Source organism: Syngnathus typhle, linkage group LG17, assembly GCF_033458585.1.
Source record: "Syngnathus typhle isolate RoL2023-S1 ecotype Sweden linkage group LG17, RoL_Styp_1.0, whole genome shotgun sequence".
Lineage (NCBI taxonomy): Eukaryota > Metazoa > Chordata > Actinopteri > Syngnathiformes > Syngnathidae > Syngnathus > Syngnathus typhle.
In genome coordinates this window covers 1,992,801-2,006,167 of record NC_083754.1, presented here as the reverse complement: position 1 = coordinate 2,006,167, position 13,367 = coordinate 1,992,801, and the positions used below count along the sequence as shown (strand labels likewise).

The following is a 13,367-nucleotide window of genomic DNA, read 5'->3' as shown; positions in this document are numbered from 1 at the left end:
TACAATCATTTGTCTCCCACCCATGTGCACCAAACACAGCTCATCTTTCACCCTCCACTCAAACTGCTGAAACTAAAACAAATTCTAAGAGATAAATTATGACCGGTATGAGGGGAAACAGAAATGATTATTGCCTGTGAGAAATGTTTATTAATAAACAGCAATGGAATTATCTATGAGGAATTGAGCTCATATTGATATGATACACTTGTGATTTTTGTTATATGACACTTACATAAAAACTAAAATGAAACACAACTGCAAAATAAAAAGCAAAAGGAATTGCAAACACGAAAGCAAGCAATAACAAGAAAAGGGAATCGCAAACAAAAAGGAATTGCAAACAATGGTTATTAGCCATGTTTTTATTCTATCGCTTTATACAGTTATCTTTTCTCATTTTAAGGTTCATGTCATTTCGTTTTACTTTTATTCAAATCTAAACACCATCATTTTTAAATGGCTGCAATTTGTCCTAAATATTGCTTTGACTTATATCCATTCAGCGTGAACGCACCCCAGAAACATCCAAGTCTGCCGCAGAAAATAGCGAAGAGGATGTCCTCAACTTAAACACAGACGATCTTTGGCGACAGTTGTTGAACGCATTTGTTAGCAAGCTAGGCTAATTTGCACCGAGAGTGAAGAGCGCTCACTTCCCCATCCGGAGAGGAGGCGCAGGGAGCGGCACAAATAGAAGCTTCTCCATCGATCACACTGCCAAGCAAACACCTTCCATCAATTTCCAGGTATAATTCAAACCTCGTATTCATTTCCTTGTTTCCCCACTTGTTTAATTGATGTATATTCCAAGCATTTGTGCGCCCACTCCTCGTTGTGCTTCGCGCGGGTGGAGATGGTGCTGAAACTGAATGGAGCGTTTGTGTGCTGCATGCTACACAAACCTCTCCAAAATGAGAGGAAAAGTCACATATTTGCCGAGTGCATATGTTTGTTTTTTTGGTTTCTGGACGAGGATGGTGAATGGATGCACTGCATGAGGTATGCTTGTGGAGCAACGTTCAAAACTAAACCTGTTTTCAAAAGTAAAGCCAGATGAAAACAAGTTTCGCCGGTGGTCGTCATGGTAGCGTCATTTCACAACACATAAAAAGAATTCTGAAATTCTAATCGAGAATCCTTGAAATATTGACACGCGCGGTGAAAGACAAACGGGGCTGCTCCCTGTTCCGTGCTATGACGTCACGGTGGTGAATAATAGTCGTTTGATTTTGTCGCCCATCCATTAAACTCAGTGATCGAACAATAAAAGGTTGATTTCAATAGATGCTTGAAATTGTTGAAAATAATTGGTACTGGCTGTTCATTTTTCATCCACACAAAATGTTCCGTCAGTTTCAACAGTATCGTAATTGTCCAGATCAAATTGTGAGCAAAAATGTTTTCGGCTTCTCTCATTTTAAATCATGAATATTTAATCATTGAATGTTTCAAACCAGTTATTGCTGGTGTCAAATCTTCCGCAGGCGAGTATTGGACCCATTGTTATTTTTCCAACATTGAATCAACATTGAACTCTAATATTGATTTTACATTATAAACGTTGCACCATTTTTTTTTTTTAATTCGGATACATTCTGAATATAGAACAGCAAAACCTCAGTAGGATTCGTTGTGGAAAAATGTTTATGATTTTGAATGACTCAACTTACACATAAGGTCTGGATCCAATCGTGTCGAGTGCCGAGCTTTTGACTTCTAGTCTTCTAGTGACATGCTTGACTTGATTCCACGATGTTTGTACTGCACAATACTAGTTTGGTTGCCTCTCATAAGTGACTTAACCTGTTTTGCATGTAAACACAGAGTGCTACTCGTCCTTGTTTGTTTTTTAACTTGGGGTTGAAAAGTATAATAATGAGGCACATGGAGTGAGTGATTATTTCTGCCATCCCACATCTAGCTGCTGCTTAGGTTATTGAATCTTTATTTTGTTTAGGCAGCAGCGCAGTTCTAGTACTAATTGCACAAAAGTACTGTCATATATAATTCATGACCACGCTGACACTGATGGCTACCATTTGTATCTTCAATTTGCTTTCCTTTTGATGCAATTACTAGGATAGGCTTTTTTTTCTTTTTAATAATAATTAAAAATTGTCCCATGAGTGGCCCACAAAATAAAACCGAGCAGTTAGCGAGCAAATTTGGGTTCATTCTAAATATTAAAATGTGTTACAATTAAAAAAAAAATGTATGTGCATGTTGAATCAATCTTTTTTTTCATGGGTCCAATAGCCATGGCAGAAGCTCACCAAGCTGTGGCATTCCAATTCACCATAACACCAGAGGGCATTGATCTGCAGCTTTCATATCAGGCGCTGAACCAGATCTACCTGTCAGGAGCACGATCGTGGAAAAAGCGGGTCAGCCGCATAAGAGTGAGTAACCGCAATGATGCAATGCCATCATTGACTTTAAACCTGACAGGAGAAGCTTCATTTAATTATTTTTTTGTTTGTTTACTGCAGAACCGAGTGATCAAGGGCATGTATCCAGCCAGTCCTTCATCCTGGCTATTTGTTGTCATTGCCATCCTGGCCACCATGTACATGCGCTCTGATCCTAGCATGGGGCTCATTTCCAAGATCCAGCAACACCTTCCCCTCAGGTAGATACACACAAAAAATGAGGAGTGTTTGTTTGTCTTTGCTCTTTGACATTATTCACTCATTCATCTTCGGAAGCGGCTTTTCCTGATGAGGGTGCTTCTGTTGCGATACCTTGCATCCAGCCAGGTATTTAAAAAATGCAAGCGGCTAACAACCACAACCACAACCACCCAAAATGTCTGCATGTTTGACCGATGAGTCACAAGTGAGCAATGTGGGTGTGTTTTTAAAACGTGAACTCTGACCGACATCTCAGGCAGACATGTCACTCAGTGTCACTGACTCACTGTTTGTGTTATGAGCACCCACACACGCTTTTAAAACACTTTCACTATTGTTAATGTTGAAATATTTTGCGGCGTGATAGTGACTAATATGATTTGATTGATAATGGCTGATTTGTCTTGTGTTTTCTCCTCCATGCCAGCCTGTCACTCAGCGCTCAGGGCCAGACGATGCTTTCGGCGCTGGTTTTCAGCACGCTGCTGTGGCTCTCCCTTATCCTTGCTCTCAGGTTCTGCCTCAAGCTCCTTCTCTCCTACCACCGGTGGATGTTTGAGCAGCACGGTCGAGTTTCCAACGCCACCAAAATCTGGGTGGTAAGTTCTGCGCATACGTTGCATTACAGTGACCTCTAGTGGCGACTACTGAGTTTAGATTATTGTCAATGTTGCTGCAAAATTCTGCCAAATTAATTGTTTTGGATTCCTTTTGTAAATCAAACACGATACATGCAAAAAGACTTTCTTTCTTCTTTTTTTTATTATTGCCAGACTCTACTGAGGCTCTTATCTAGCAGGAAGCCGCTACTCTATAGCTATCAAACGTCGCTACCTCATCTGCCTGTTCCTGCCATAAAGGACACACTGAGCAGGGTGTGTTTACAAACACTAACATGTCTGCACTCGTGTTGATTTATGTAATCCAGCAAAATAAATTCAGTTTCTGCCTTAGTACTTGGAGTCAACACGCCCTCTGTTGTCCGAGCCTGAATTTAAAAGGATGAAAACACTGGCCGCGGACTTTGAATGCAACCTGGGAAATCGACTCCAACGTTATTTAAAACTTAAGGCTCTCTGGGCTACGAACTACGTAAGTCTATCACTTTTAAAAAAATAAATTCACATCATTGATCTTTTAACGTTTCATATGTATTGGAAGTGTGAAACCAGTGTAGCCATTTTTTTTTTTTCCACAAACTTTTCAAAGCGCCGTGGAAAATAAAGTGATTTTTAACTAAGAACTATATTTTTTATTTCGTCAGAGGTCATGGTTATGATTTACTCTATTTTCCTTCCAGGTGAGTGACTGGTGGGAGGAATACATTTACCTTCGAAGCCGAGGCCCCATAATGGTCAACAGTAACTACTACGGCATGGTAACCAGTTGCTTTTTTTTTTTTTTGCTTGGCAGCCATCCATTTTCTTCCTTCACTTCCTCTAATCCTGATTGGTTGCGATGTTCAAGTTGTTTCTTTCACTTTCTACTTTAAAGGACTTCCTGTTTGTAACTCCAACTTCCATCCAAGCCGCCAGGGCAGGAAACACAATTACAGCCATGCTCCTCTACCGCCGCAAAGTCAACCGAGAGGAACTCAAACCGGTATGTGGTTTGGAAAGTTCTGTTGGCGTAATTCACATGCAGATGTTACAACAGGGTCACACATCTGTATGTCATTCATGAGATCTACTGATTTTTTTTTGTATTGGTTTTGAGTAACACAATAGACAACATGTTTATTATAAAGCACATAGACATTTGAATAACACAATAGACAGCACGTTTATTATAAGGCACATAGACATTTGAATAAATTAATTAGGTCAATGTTTCTTATCGTCTCGATGATTTAGAGCCGCGTTCCGGGTACTGTTATCCCCCTGTGTGCAGCCCAGACTGAGAGGATGTTCAACACAACACGTACTCCGGGAGTTGAAACTGGTAACACCTGCTTGCTCATACTTACATATATCCAGACAGAATGATCAGTAGAGATTTAATTTTTTTTTCACAGATGTTCTCCAGCACTGGCTGGATAGCGAGTTTGTTGCTGTGTATCACAAGGGACGCTATTTCCGCTTGTGGGTGTACCGGGCTGGCCGCCTGCTATCTCCCAGGGAAGTTGAGTATCAGATTCAGAGGATCCTGGATGACCCTTCACCTCCACAACCCAGAGAAGACAAATTAGGAGCCCTCACTGCTGGAGATAGGTAGAAAGCCATTACCGTAATTTTCGGACTATAAGTCGCACCGGAGTATAAGTTGCACCAGCCATAAAATGCCCAAAAAGGTGAAAAAAAACATATATATGTATATAAGTCGCTCCTGAGTATAAGTAAAAAAAACTATGAAAAAACACGCGACTTCTAGTCCGAAAATTACGGTACATTTTCTTTATTGTATTGCATCTACACTTTCTATTTGAAAGCATATGGCCATGATTTGGTTTGTTGCTAGGTCCAAAGCGTTCTCCAATTTATTTCCAGGATTCCTTGGTCTCAGGTGCGAACGCAGTACTTCAGCTCCGGCGTCAACAAGCGATCCTTAGATGCCATCGAAAAGGCAGCTTTCTTCGTGACCTTGGACGACGAAGAGCAAGGTATGAGAGGAAACGACCCGGCGGGGAATTTGGACCGATACGCCAAGTCGTTGCTTCACGGCAAATGTTACGACAGGTGAGGATCAAACTGAATGTTACATTATTTGTGTCCGTCTTTGATTTTTTTTTTTTCCCCCCCTAGGTGGTATGATAAATCATTTTCGGTGGTGATCTACCAAAATGGGAAGAATGGACTGAACGCTGAACACTCTTGGGCTGATGCACCAACCGTGGCTCACCTGTGGGAGGTGCGTGCGTTCCACTCTCACTCGATCAAATCAATACCGGAAGACTGTTGCTTGGCCGCGTTCAAGGAATGCACATTTGTATTGCGTTCTCACCCTTTTAACAAAGATGTAATCATGACCCGCCCACCACCCACACACACAGTTGTTTTCAAACGATCATCATTATTTCATCGCCACTGTTGCTAAGCCTCAGATTGAAGCCATCTGCTGCCTAAACACGCAAACGAAGCAAAAATTTGTTTTACACCAGAATCAACATGTGCACATTTCCGTTTGAAAACAAATGTAAAATTAAACAAAAAAAAAAAAACATCGACATTTTGTGCCTACCACAGAGCAATGGTGGTGGCTCGTCCATCACCGTGTGACATTTCTTTCAAATGCACTTTGTTAGGCTACGGATTTTAGTTATTGATCTGACTCCAAATTGTGATCAACACTTAACACAAGAATTGTTATGTCCAAATCCACACACTGTCCCACCTAACAATTTTGCGAGTTGGTTCTGTCAAAGAGAAGACCAGGAGATCAATTAGGCCCAATTTACCAAGGCAAGCTAATACAGGCGCCTGGGTCTCGGGTCCTTAACACAAAAAACTCGTGTGCCTTCGTGACAATCGAAGACAACACATTCTTCCGGGTTGCCCAGTTTTAAAGAAACACAATATGAATATTCAAGCATGGAAAATATTGTTTGGTGATGGGTCGATGGTTGATGGTCATCTCCTCCTCGTGCTCAGCGCAGGTGTCTGGACCACAAAGACGAGTTTGTCTGCACATTCCTTTCCACTTATTAATCACCACACTACTACTAGAAATGATATCGATATGATTATATGTGTCTAACGCAGCCTTAATCGAATGTGTTTGCAAACTGCCGAAAGTCCATTTCCTTTTTCCACCCTCATAGGTGAACCTAATTTGACTTTCTGTGAATGGATTTTCAGTTCACGCTAGCCACGGATGCCTTCCATCTGGGATACACTGAGGATGGCCACTGTAAGGGTGAAGTGGATCGCTCATTACCTCACCCCCAGAGGCTTATCTGGGACATCACACCAGAGGTATTACTGGAAAACTTTCCAACGCTGTCATCCAACTCGCCACTCGTGTCTAGACATAGTGATCATACCTGAATGTTATCATTCCGTCTTTCGATGTGTTTGGACAGGCTTTTTTGAACACAGTTTATAGCAGGGACACTTTTGCTAGCCCATGTTAACGAACTTTAAGATCCAATTGGATGAATCAAATTTTCCGGATGAAAGGTTATTGTGCAGGTCATATTCTTTTGTTCAGACAAATGAAAGAATTTTTAGTTGCGACCTCCTGCTGACACTTTGGACTGCACACACGTCTTCCTCTCCGCACCCGCGCAAAAAAAGCCCACGCTATTTGCTGTGTTTCCTGTTTCTTCTCCGCACACACACACACACGATGAAAAGAAAAGCTCCGCTGTCTGCTGTGTGGCGAGTCGGATCATTATGAAACCAAAAGTTCAACTTTCTGCTATGTGCTCATTAGTACTAAAAAAAAAACAGTTTCAATGAAGTTGAATGTTTAACCTGATCAACTTGATTGATTTTAGCAAACAACTTCAGCCTTAACAAACAATAAGTTAATGATAAGGTAATATTAAGTTAATGGTTAGTTCCCAAACCAATCAAGTTGATCAGTATGAGCATTATAAATGAAATCTAGGTTAATCATGATTTGCCAATGATCAAATTCAGTTTTTATGTATAGGAAAACGTTCCAATTTTGGAATTAAACAAGAATTAAAAAAATTAAATAAAAGCACTTTGCTCAAGTTTCTTACCTCTGTGGCATTTTCAGGTTCACGCCCAAGTGTGTAGCTCTCTAGCTGTTGCCAAGGCTTTGGCTGACGATGTGGACTGTCACGTGTTCCCCTTCAGAGACTTTGGCAAAGGCCGAATTAAGAAGCTTCGAGTCAGCCCGGACGCGTTTATTCAGATTGCGTTACAGTTAGCGTACTACAGGGTAAGTGAGACATGCTGCATATTTCCACATTCTTTTCCGGGCTTTGTGCATATTCATGATTTGACTTCATTCCATTCCTCAGGATCGCGGCGGTTTCTGTCTGACTTACGAGGCGTCCATGACCCGTCTCTTCAGGGAAGGACGGACGGAGACGGTGCGATCCTGCTCCAATGAAAGCAGTGCCTTTGTCAAAGCTTTGGAGAGTGGCGAGGTGGGTCTTTCTCGCCACACTACCTGAATAAGTTGAATTGAAAAGCTCGTTGATTTTTTTTCCATTTGACCCCGCATCATTGGAGTGGATTGTGTTTTTTGTAGAGCGAAGAACAATGTCAGCAACTCTTTCGACTGGCTTCAGAGAAACACCAAAATCTTTATCGATTGGCTATGACTGGAGCTGGAATCGATAGACATCTCTTCTGCCTGTACATCGTCTCCAAATATCTGGGAGTGGAATCACCGTTTCTAAAAGAGGTGAAATTCTTGATTTGGGCCAGTTCCTGTTCCGCCGAAGTTCAATACTTTGCAATCTCTATATCTCTATTCACGTCAGGTCTTGTCAGAGCCTTGGCGCCTCTCCACAAGTCAGACGCCGGTTCAGCAAATGGAACTTTTCGACTTGAAGAACCACCCTGATTTTGTATCACTCGGCGGAGGATTTGGACCTGTGAGCACCATATCAATTACCGTAATTTTCGGACTATAAGTCGCACCAGACATAAAATGCCCAAAAAAGTGAAAAAAAACATATATGTATATAAGTCGCTCCTGAGTATAAGTCGCCCCCCCCACCCAAACTATGAAAGAAAACGCGACTTATAGTCCGAAAATTACGGTATATTTTTTTTATATATATATATATATATATATATATATATATATATATATATATATATATATATATATATACATGTATATACATGTATATATATATATATATATATATATATATATATATATATATATATATATATATATATATATACATGTATATATATATATATATATATATATATATATATATATATATATATACATGTATATATATATATATATATATATTTACATGTATATATATATATATATATATATATTTACATGTATATATATATATTTACATGTATGTATATATATATATATATATATATATTTACATGTATATGGTGCAAATGTCACATCAGGTTGCTGATGACGGTTACGGCGTTTCTTACATCATCGTGGGTGAAGATATGATCAACTTCCATGTGTCATCCAAGCATTCCTTTAAGGAAACTGTAAGTAGAATATTTCTCTTACATTTAAATGCCGTAGCATGATTACAAAGCGTCTCTTGTAGTACTTCGATATTTATCACAACTCGTGAATGGTGGTTCTGTTTTGTGACTTTTGAGCGGGAGTCATTTATATTCATTTCACTGAATATTTTTGACAAATCAATTTTGTTCTCCACAAATCAAAATAAAATAAAAAAGTATTTTTAAATGAAAGAAACTTCTACATATTATTATTATAAAGTAGTTTTGGGAATTTATAATGAATTGCTCACCTGATTTATTGTAGATATTTACAATTTTTTTTATTATAACTGAATATATTTCAGTAAAGATTTGCTACGATTAAATGAACCTAATTTGCATGTATTGATTGACCTCAATGAATGTTGTGGCGCCATCCATATATGTTAAAAATGCGTACATGAGTAAAAGTTTGACCTTGCCCTGTATGTGGAATTAGTTGCCAGTTACCTCCTGGACTGCAGAGATTCAGCTTCATTTGAGTTTTGAACTAGTTGTTTTGCTAGTTGTTGACTGTTTTAAGTCTATGCATGGCAAAACAATGAGCTATATAATTTCATTTCCTGTTTAGGACTCTCACAGGTTTGGCGCCCAGATCAAAAAAGCTATGCAAGACATCATGCGTGTCCTCTCTGCTGACACCAAAACTTCTCCAGGTTCCAAAGCCGCATCCCAGAATCAGCCTAAGAATTAAATACACAATACAAACATATATAAATATTGCCCTCACCAACTTCTGGTGAAGATCCAATTCTGTAGGTGACACCTCCAAAAAAAAAAAAGATGCTGAATGTTTAAGCCAGTGATTTTAGAAATAACGTGACACGTCTCTTTTAAAGAGGCAGAGAAGATAAAATTGAAGCAGATTACTATGGCCCAGTTTCTCTTTTCGAGGATGTGGTTCAAGATGTTCAAGTGGCAACAATTCTTTGCGCCTCTTGAAAGATTTCCTGGAAATCACAAATATGACCTGACATCATGCCCGCGATGCAATATCACTGCAGCTTTATTTGATGCTTTTCAAGTGCCATGCAACACTTGTAACAGACTGCAAATGTTTTGACCTCACGCTGGACTGATCAAAGCCAACCAGATTTTTTTTATTGTTTGTATACGTTTGGTTTATTTGAGATGAAGCGGAGACAGTGTTTTAGTGTTCCTTATTTAAGTCAATGTAAGAGTGTTGGCCTTAATTCTGGGCTTTACTACTGTAGCGTGAAATGTTGAAAATGGTCAGTCTTAACTCTCGTCAGTAATTTTTACTCACGCGAATATGGTACTGTATTTCCTCAAAACGGTTACCGCCTTTCCGTTTTTTATAAGTTGCCAAATGCCAACGCGTTGGAGCTTGGAGGGCATGGAGGGTGATTTAGAGGCACTCGTGCGTGTTGGAAGAAGTGCCATGTCATTGCAAGGTGCCATGACGAGGAAGTCTTGTATTTTGTGAAAGGCCCTTTTTTATAATGACTCCTTTTCTATTTGGATTTGTTAGCCACTGATAGGATCTGTCTGATAAAAAGTCAGAAAACCGATTAGGGAACAAATTGTTGGCTGTTAATTGCGCAATATCATTCATTATGAAATGAAAACTAAGTAAGTTGAGTAATTGAATTGGGTTCAAAGTTTTTTTTCATGTCGGTATCACTGATCATTCATTTTTCACATTTTCACCTTCCTGGAATTGCGTGTTTAAACGAACTACAAGGCTAATATAAATGCTTAGATATTGTTTATGACTTAGTTTGGTGGGTTTTTCTTTTTCATGTACTTGTTGCATTTGACCTATAAATAATTGATGGCCTTTGTATAGGGTTTTGTGTAACTTTATTTCATGTTATTTAAATGTCCATTGGTTCCTTTTTGAACTTTCATCTCTTCTTGATTTTTTTTTTAGCATATGGTAATGGAATGTTGCCTGAAATAAAATAAATCCTTGACCTTATTGTAAATGTTTACACTTGGGATTGCATTTGTAGAATGGAATGTAGAATGGAAATGGAAAAAAAATATTTATGTATAAAAAAAAACAATTTATTTATTAGCAGAGATGGGACCAAGTCACACATGTGCAAGTCTCAAGTGAGTCTCAAATCTTAACCTTCACGTCTCAAGTAAGTCCCAAGTCATTTTTTTCTTGGGCAAGTCAAGTCCTTAAATAGGTCAAGTCCAAGTCAAGTCACCTTATAATTGTAATTTTACCCGCAGAATCGGATTTTAGTAACGTGAAAAGACAAGATATCAGTCACTTTAAGTAACCATCATTGTCCAATGTGTCTAACCTAGGGGTGTAAATCGCGGGTTTTGTCACGATACGATATCATATCGATACAAAGAAGCACGATACGATATTTGCCGATATCTTAAACCCTGCTGTGATTCATTCACGATACATCACGATATAGTGCTCTACCATCGATACATATATATATATATTTTTTAAAATAAAAAAAACTGCACATGTCTTGCCGTTGAGTCATCTTTCCTTTGGAATCCAAAGTGCTTCCAAAGAATGACTTGAAGCCTAAAGGGGAGGAGATTTCCTCGTCTTTTTGGACACTAGCCATAGCACCAGCCCAGGAGCCGCCGCGTACTAGTTGTCGACTCCCCTTTCACGTGCCTGCTCTGCTCACAATGCAACACGCCCCCGCACTGCTCCCGGAAAAAGGAAGCAAGCAACAATGAACTGGATTTCAAAATAAAGTCGCGTCTAATGTCCGAGGTCAAGCACGGCGATATAAATCGATGTTTACCTTTAGCATCGATGCCAATAAATCGTAGAGCATTATATCGATTCATCGATGTGTATCGATGTATCGTTACACCCCTATTGAATAGACAAAAATCCATCCTTGCGAGTGATCTGGACTTATTATCTGCCCTGTACCAGCTCAGTGGCCTAGTGGTAGAGTGTAGGGGAGACTGGAAGGTTGTGGGTTCAAACCCCGGCCGGGTCATACCAAAGACTATTAAAATGGGACCCATTGCCACTCAGCATTAAAAGTTGAATTTGGGGGGTTACATCTCCAAATGATTCCCAAACGAGGCACCGCTGCTGCCCCCCTCTCCCCCAGGGGCTGGATCCAAATCTCATGGGGATGGGTTCAATGCAGAGGACATATCTCACCACCCCCAGATGTGTGTGTGTGTGTGTGTGTGTGTGTGACGATCATTGGGACTTTAACTTGAACTTAAAAGTTCCCTGTTGTGCAAGCGCAAGTTTCACTCGAGGCGGAGCTCCTGCGGGACAGAGCCAACTTAAGAGTGAAACCGAAACCGCTTGGAAAATTCGCGTCGTCTGGGTAAAGCAGACCGACCTTATTGATTTCGAAAACGCGGTGAGTGCACATTACCACGCATGCATGAATATACTCATTACACCTCAGCAAGGAGAAATAAGTCCGCTTTATCGACATTAACCTTATTCGTGCATGTATTTAGGAATGCATGTAAGTATGCATGTATATTTGTTTGTATATTGCGTGATGCGTTCTTAACCATATTGTTGCTCTTCCTTTCATGACGTGTTAGAATCGGAAACTGTAAAAATCACTTCACGTACTTTGTGGGATGCTTATTAAAAGGCCTCTGAAGTAAACCGCGCATTCCATAAAAAAAAAAAAAAAAGTGACCAAGTAACAAGCCAGGGAAAACAGATGTGGGGAACACTGTCAACATTTCTTTTTTTTTTTTTTGCAAAGTAGTAGCTCCAACCGGGCCTAATTTTTACAAGTACTCATTATTTGTCCGTGGTCAATCACTCCTTTCATTTCTGTGCGTAAAATATCTGTTAAATTGTATGTTTATCATTTTACTGTTCCACAAAGGATTAATAAATGTTCATTTCTTGAATGTTGTTGACTTCTAGTGTGAGGCTGGATGTTCACAAAAGCAGAATGGCGTGGTGCTGGCGCCCCTGCCTGTGTTTTATTGTAAGTAAGCAGACTTTTTTTACACCATTCAGCCAGTTGATGCCAGTTCTAGACCATGTAAAACATTTCCTGAGGGTCTCAGGTCTGTCCACAAATGAATGTGTAACTTACCTATACCTAGTTTCCACACTTTATTTAAAGCCCCAATAAAATGAATATTCTCATATGAAATGAAGAGTGTGAAAAAAAGAAGACAATCGCAGACAGTAGAGTCACCACTGTTTTTTTTTGTTTGTTTTTTTCCAATCGTTAAAAATTGAACTGCCATACAATTGTCTGTTTTAGGTATTCCTGTGTTTGATTCCAATTTCAAAAGAGGACTGTAAGGACTATTTTGACATAGAAGAATGGGTATGTTTTTTTTTTTTAATTATTGTCTTTGATAAATGAGTCATTGTCTGTCAGACTATCATTAACTACTGACCTGACTTTTATTGTACTTTGGTCACTCAGAAAAACCACAGTGATGAAATGGTCTCCCTTGTGATAACAGAGAACATCACAGTAAGTTCCAAATGAGTCCAAAGTAATTGATGAAAATGGATTCTAACATCTTTCTTGTTTTTTTTAAAGGATGTGGCTGAGTGTACTTTAGAACGCTACAAAATGACAGGTGTGATGCAGGACTGCTTTGACAGGGATGTGAGTGAGAAAATCAGAAAGGG

At 39.4% G+C, this 13,367-nt stretch overlaps 1 protein-coding gene and 1 long non-coding RNA gene across 3 annotated transcripts; one reads left to right on the top strand and one right to left on the bottom strand.

Annotated features, from left to right (window-relative positions):
* Window positions 1-591: 591 nt before the first annotated feature.
* On the top strand, window positions 592-13,053 carry cpt1a2b (carnitine palmitoyltransferase 1A2b). Of its 2 annotated transcripts, XM_061304226.1 has the most exons (20): window positions 592-749; window positions 2,260-2,402; window positions 2,493-2,632; window positions 3,061-3,232; window positions 3,407-3,508; window positions 3,588-3,725; window positions 3,934-4,011; window positions 4,128-4,235; window positions 4,487-4,574; window positions 4,648-4,843; window positions 5,120-5,308; window positions 5,375-5,480; window positions 6,428-6,544; window positions 7,317-7,481; window positions 7,564-7,692; window positions 7,797-7,952; window positions 8,032-8,145; window positions 8,660-8,752; window positions 12,639-12,702; window positions 12,988-13,053. In XM_061304226.1, the coding sequence occupies exons 2-20, from the start codon at window positions 2,262-2,264 to the stop codon at window positions 13,026-13,028; spliced, it is 2,337 nt and encodes a 778-aa protein (XP_061160210.1). In that variant the 5' UTR covers window positions 592-749; window positions 2,260-2,261; the 3' UTR covers window positions 13,029-13,053. The 2 variants fall into 2 exon arrangements, with proteins under 2 accessions (XP_061160210.1, XP_061160209.1); XM_061304225.1 differs by lacking the exons at window positions 12,639-12,702; window positions 12,988-13,053 and adding an exon at window positions 9,345-10,722.
* On the bottom strand, window positions 5,012-7,431 carry LOC133170990 (uncharacterized). Its single transcript, XR_009718648.1, has 2 exons — window positions 7,300-7,431; window positions 5,012-6,593 (listed from the first exon to the last, which is right to left on the bottom strand). It is a non-coding gene; the product is annotated as an uncharacterized LOC133170990 (long non-coding RNA).
* Window positions 13,054-13,367: the final 314 nt, after the last annotated feature.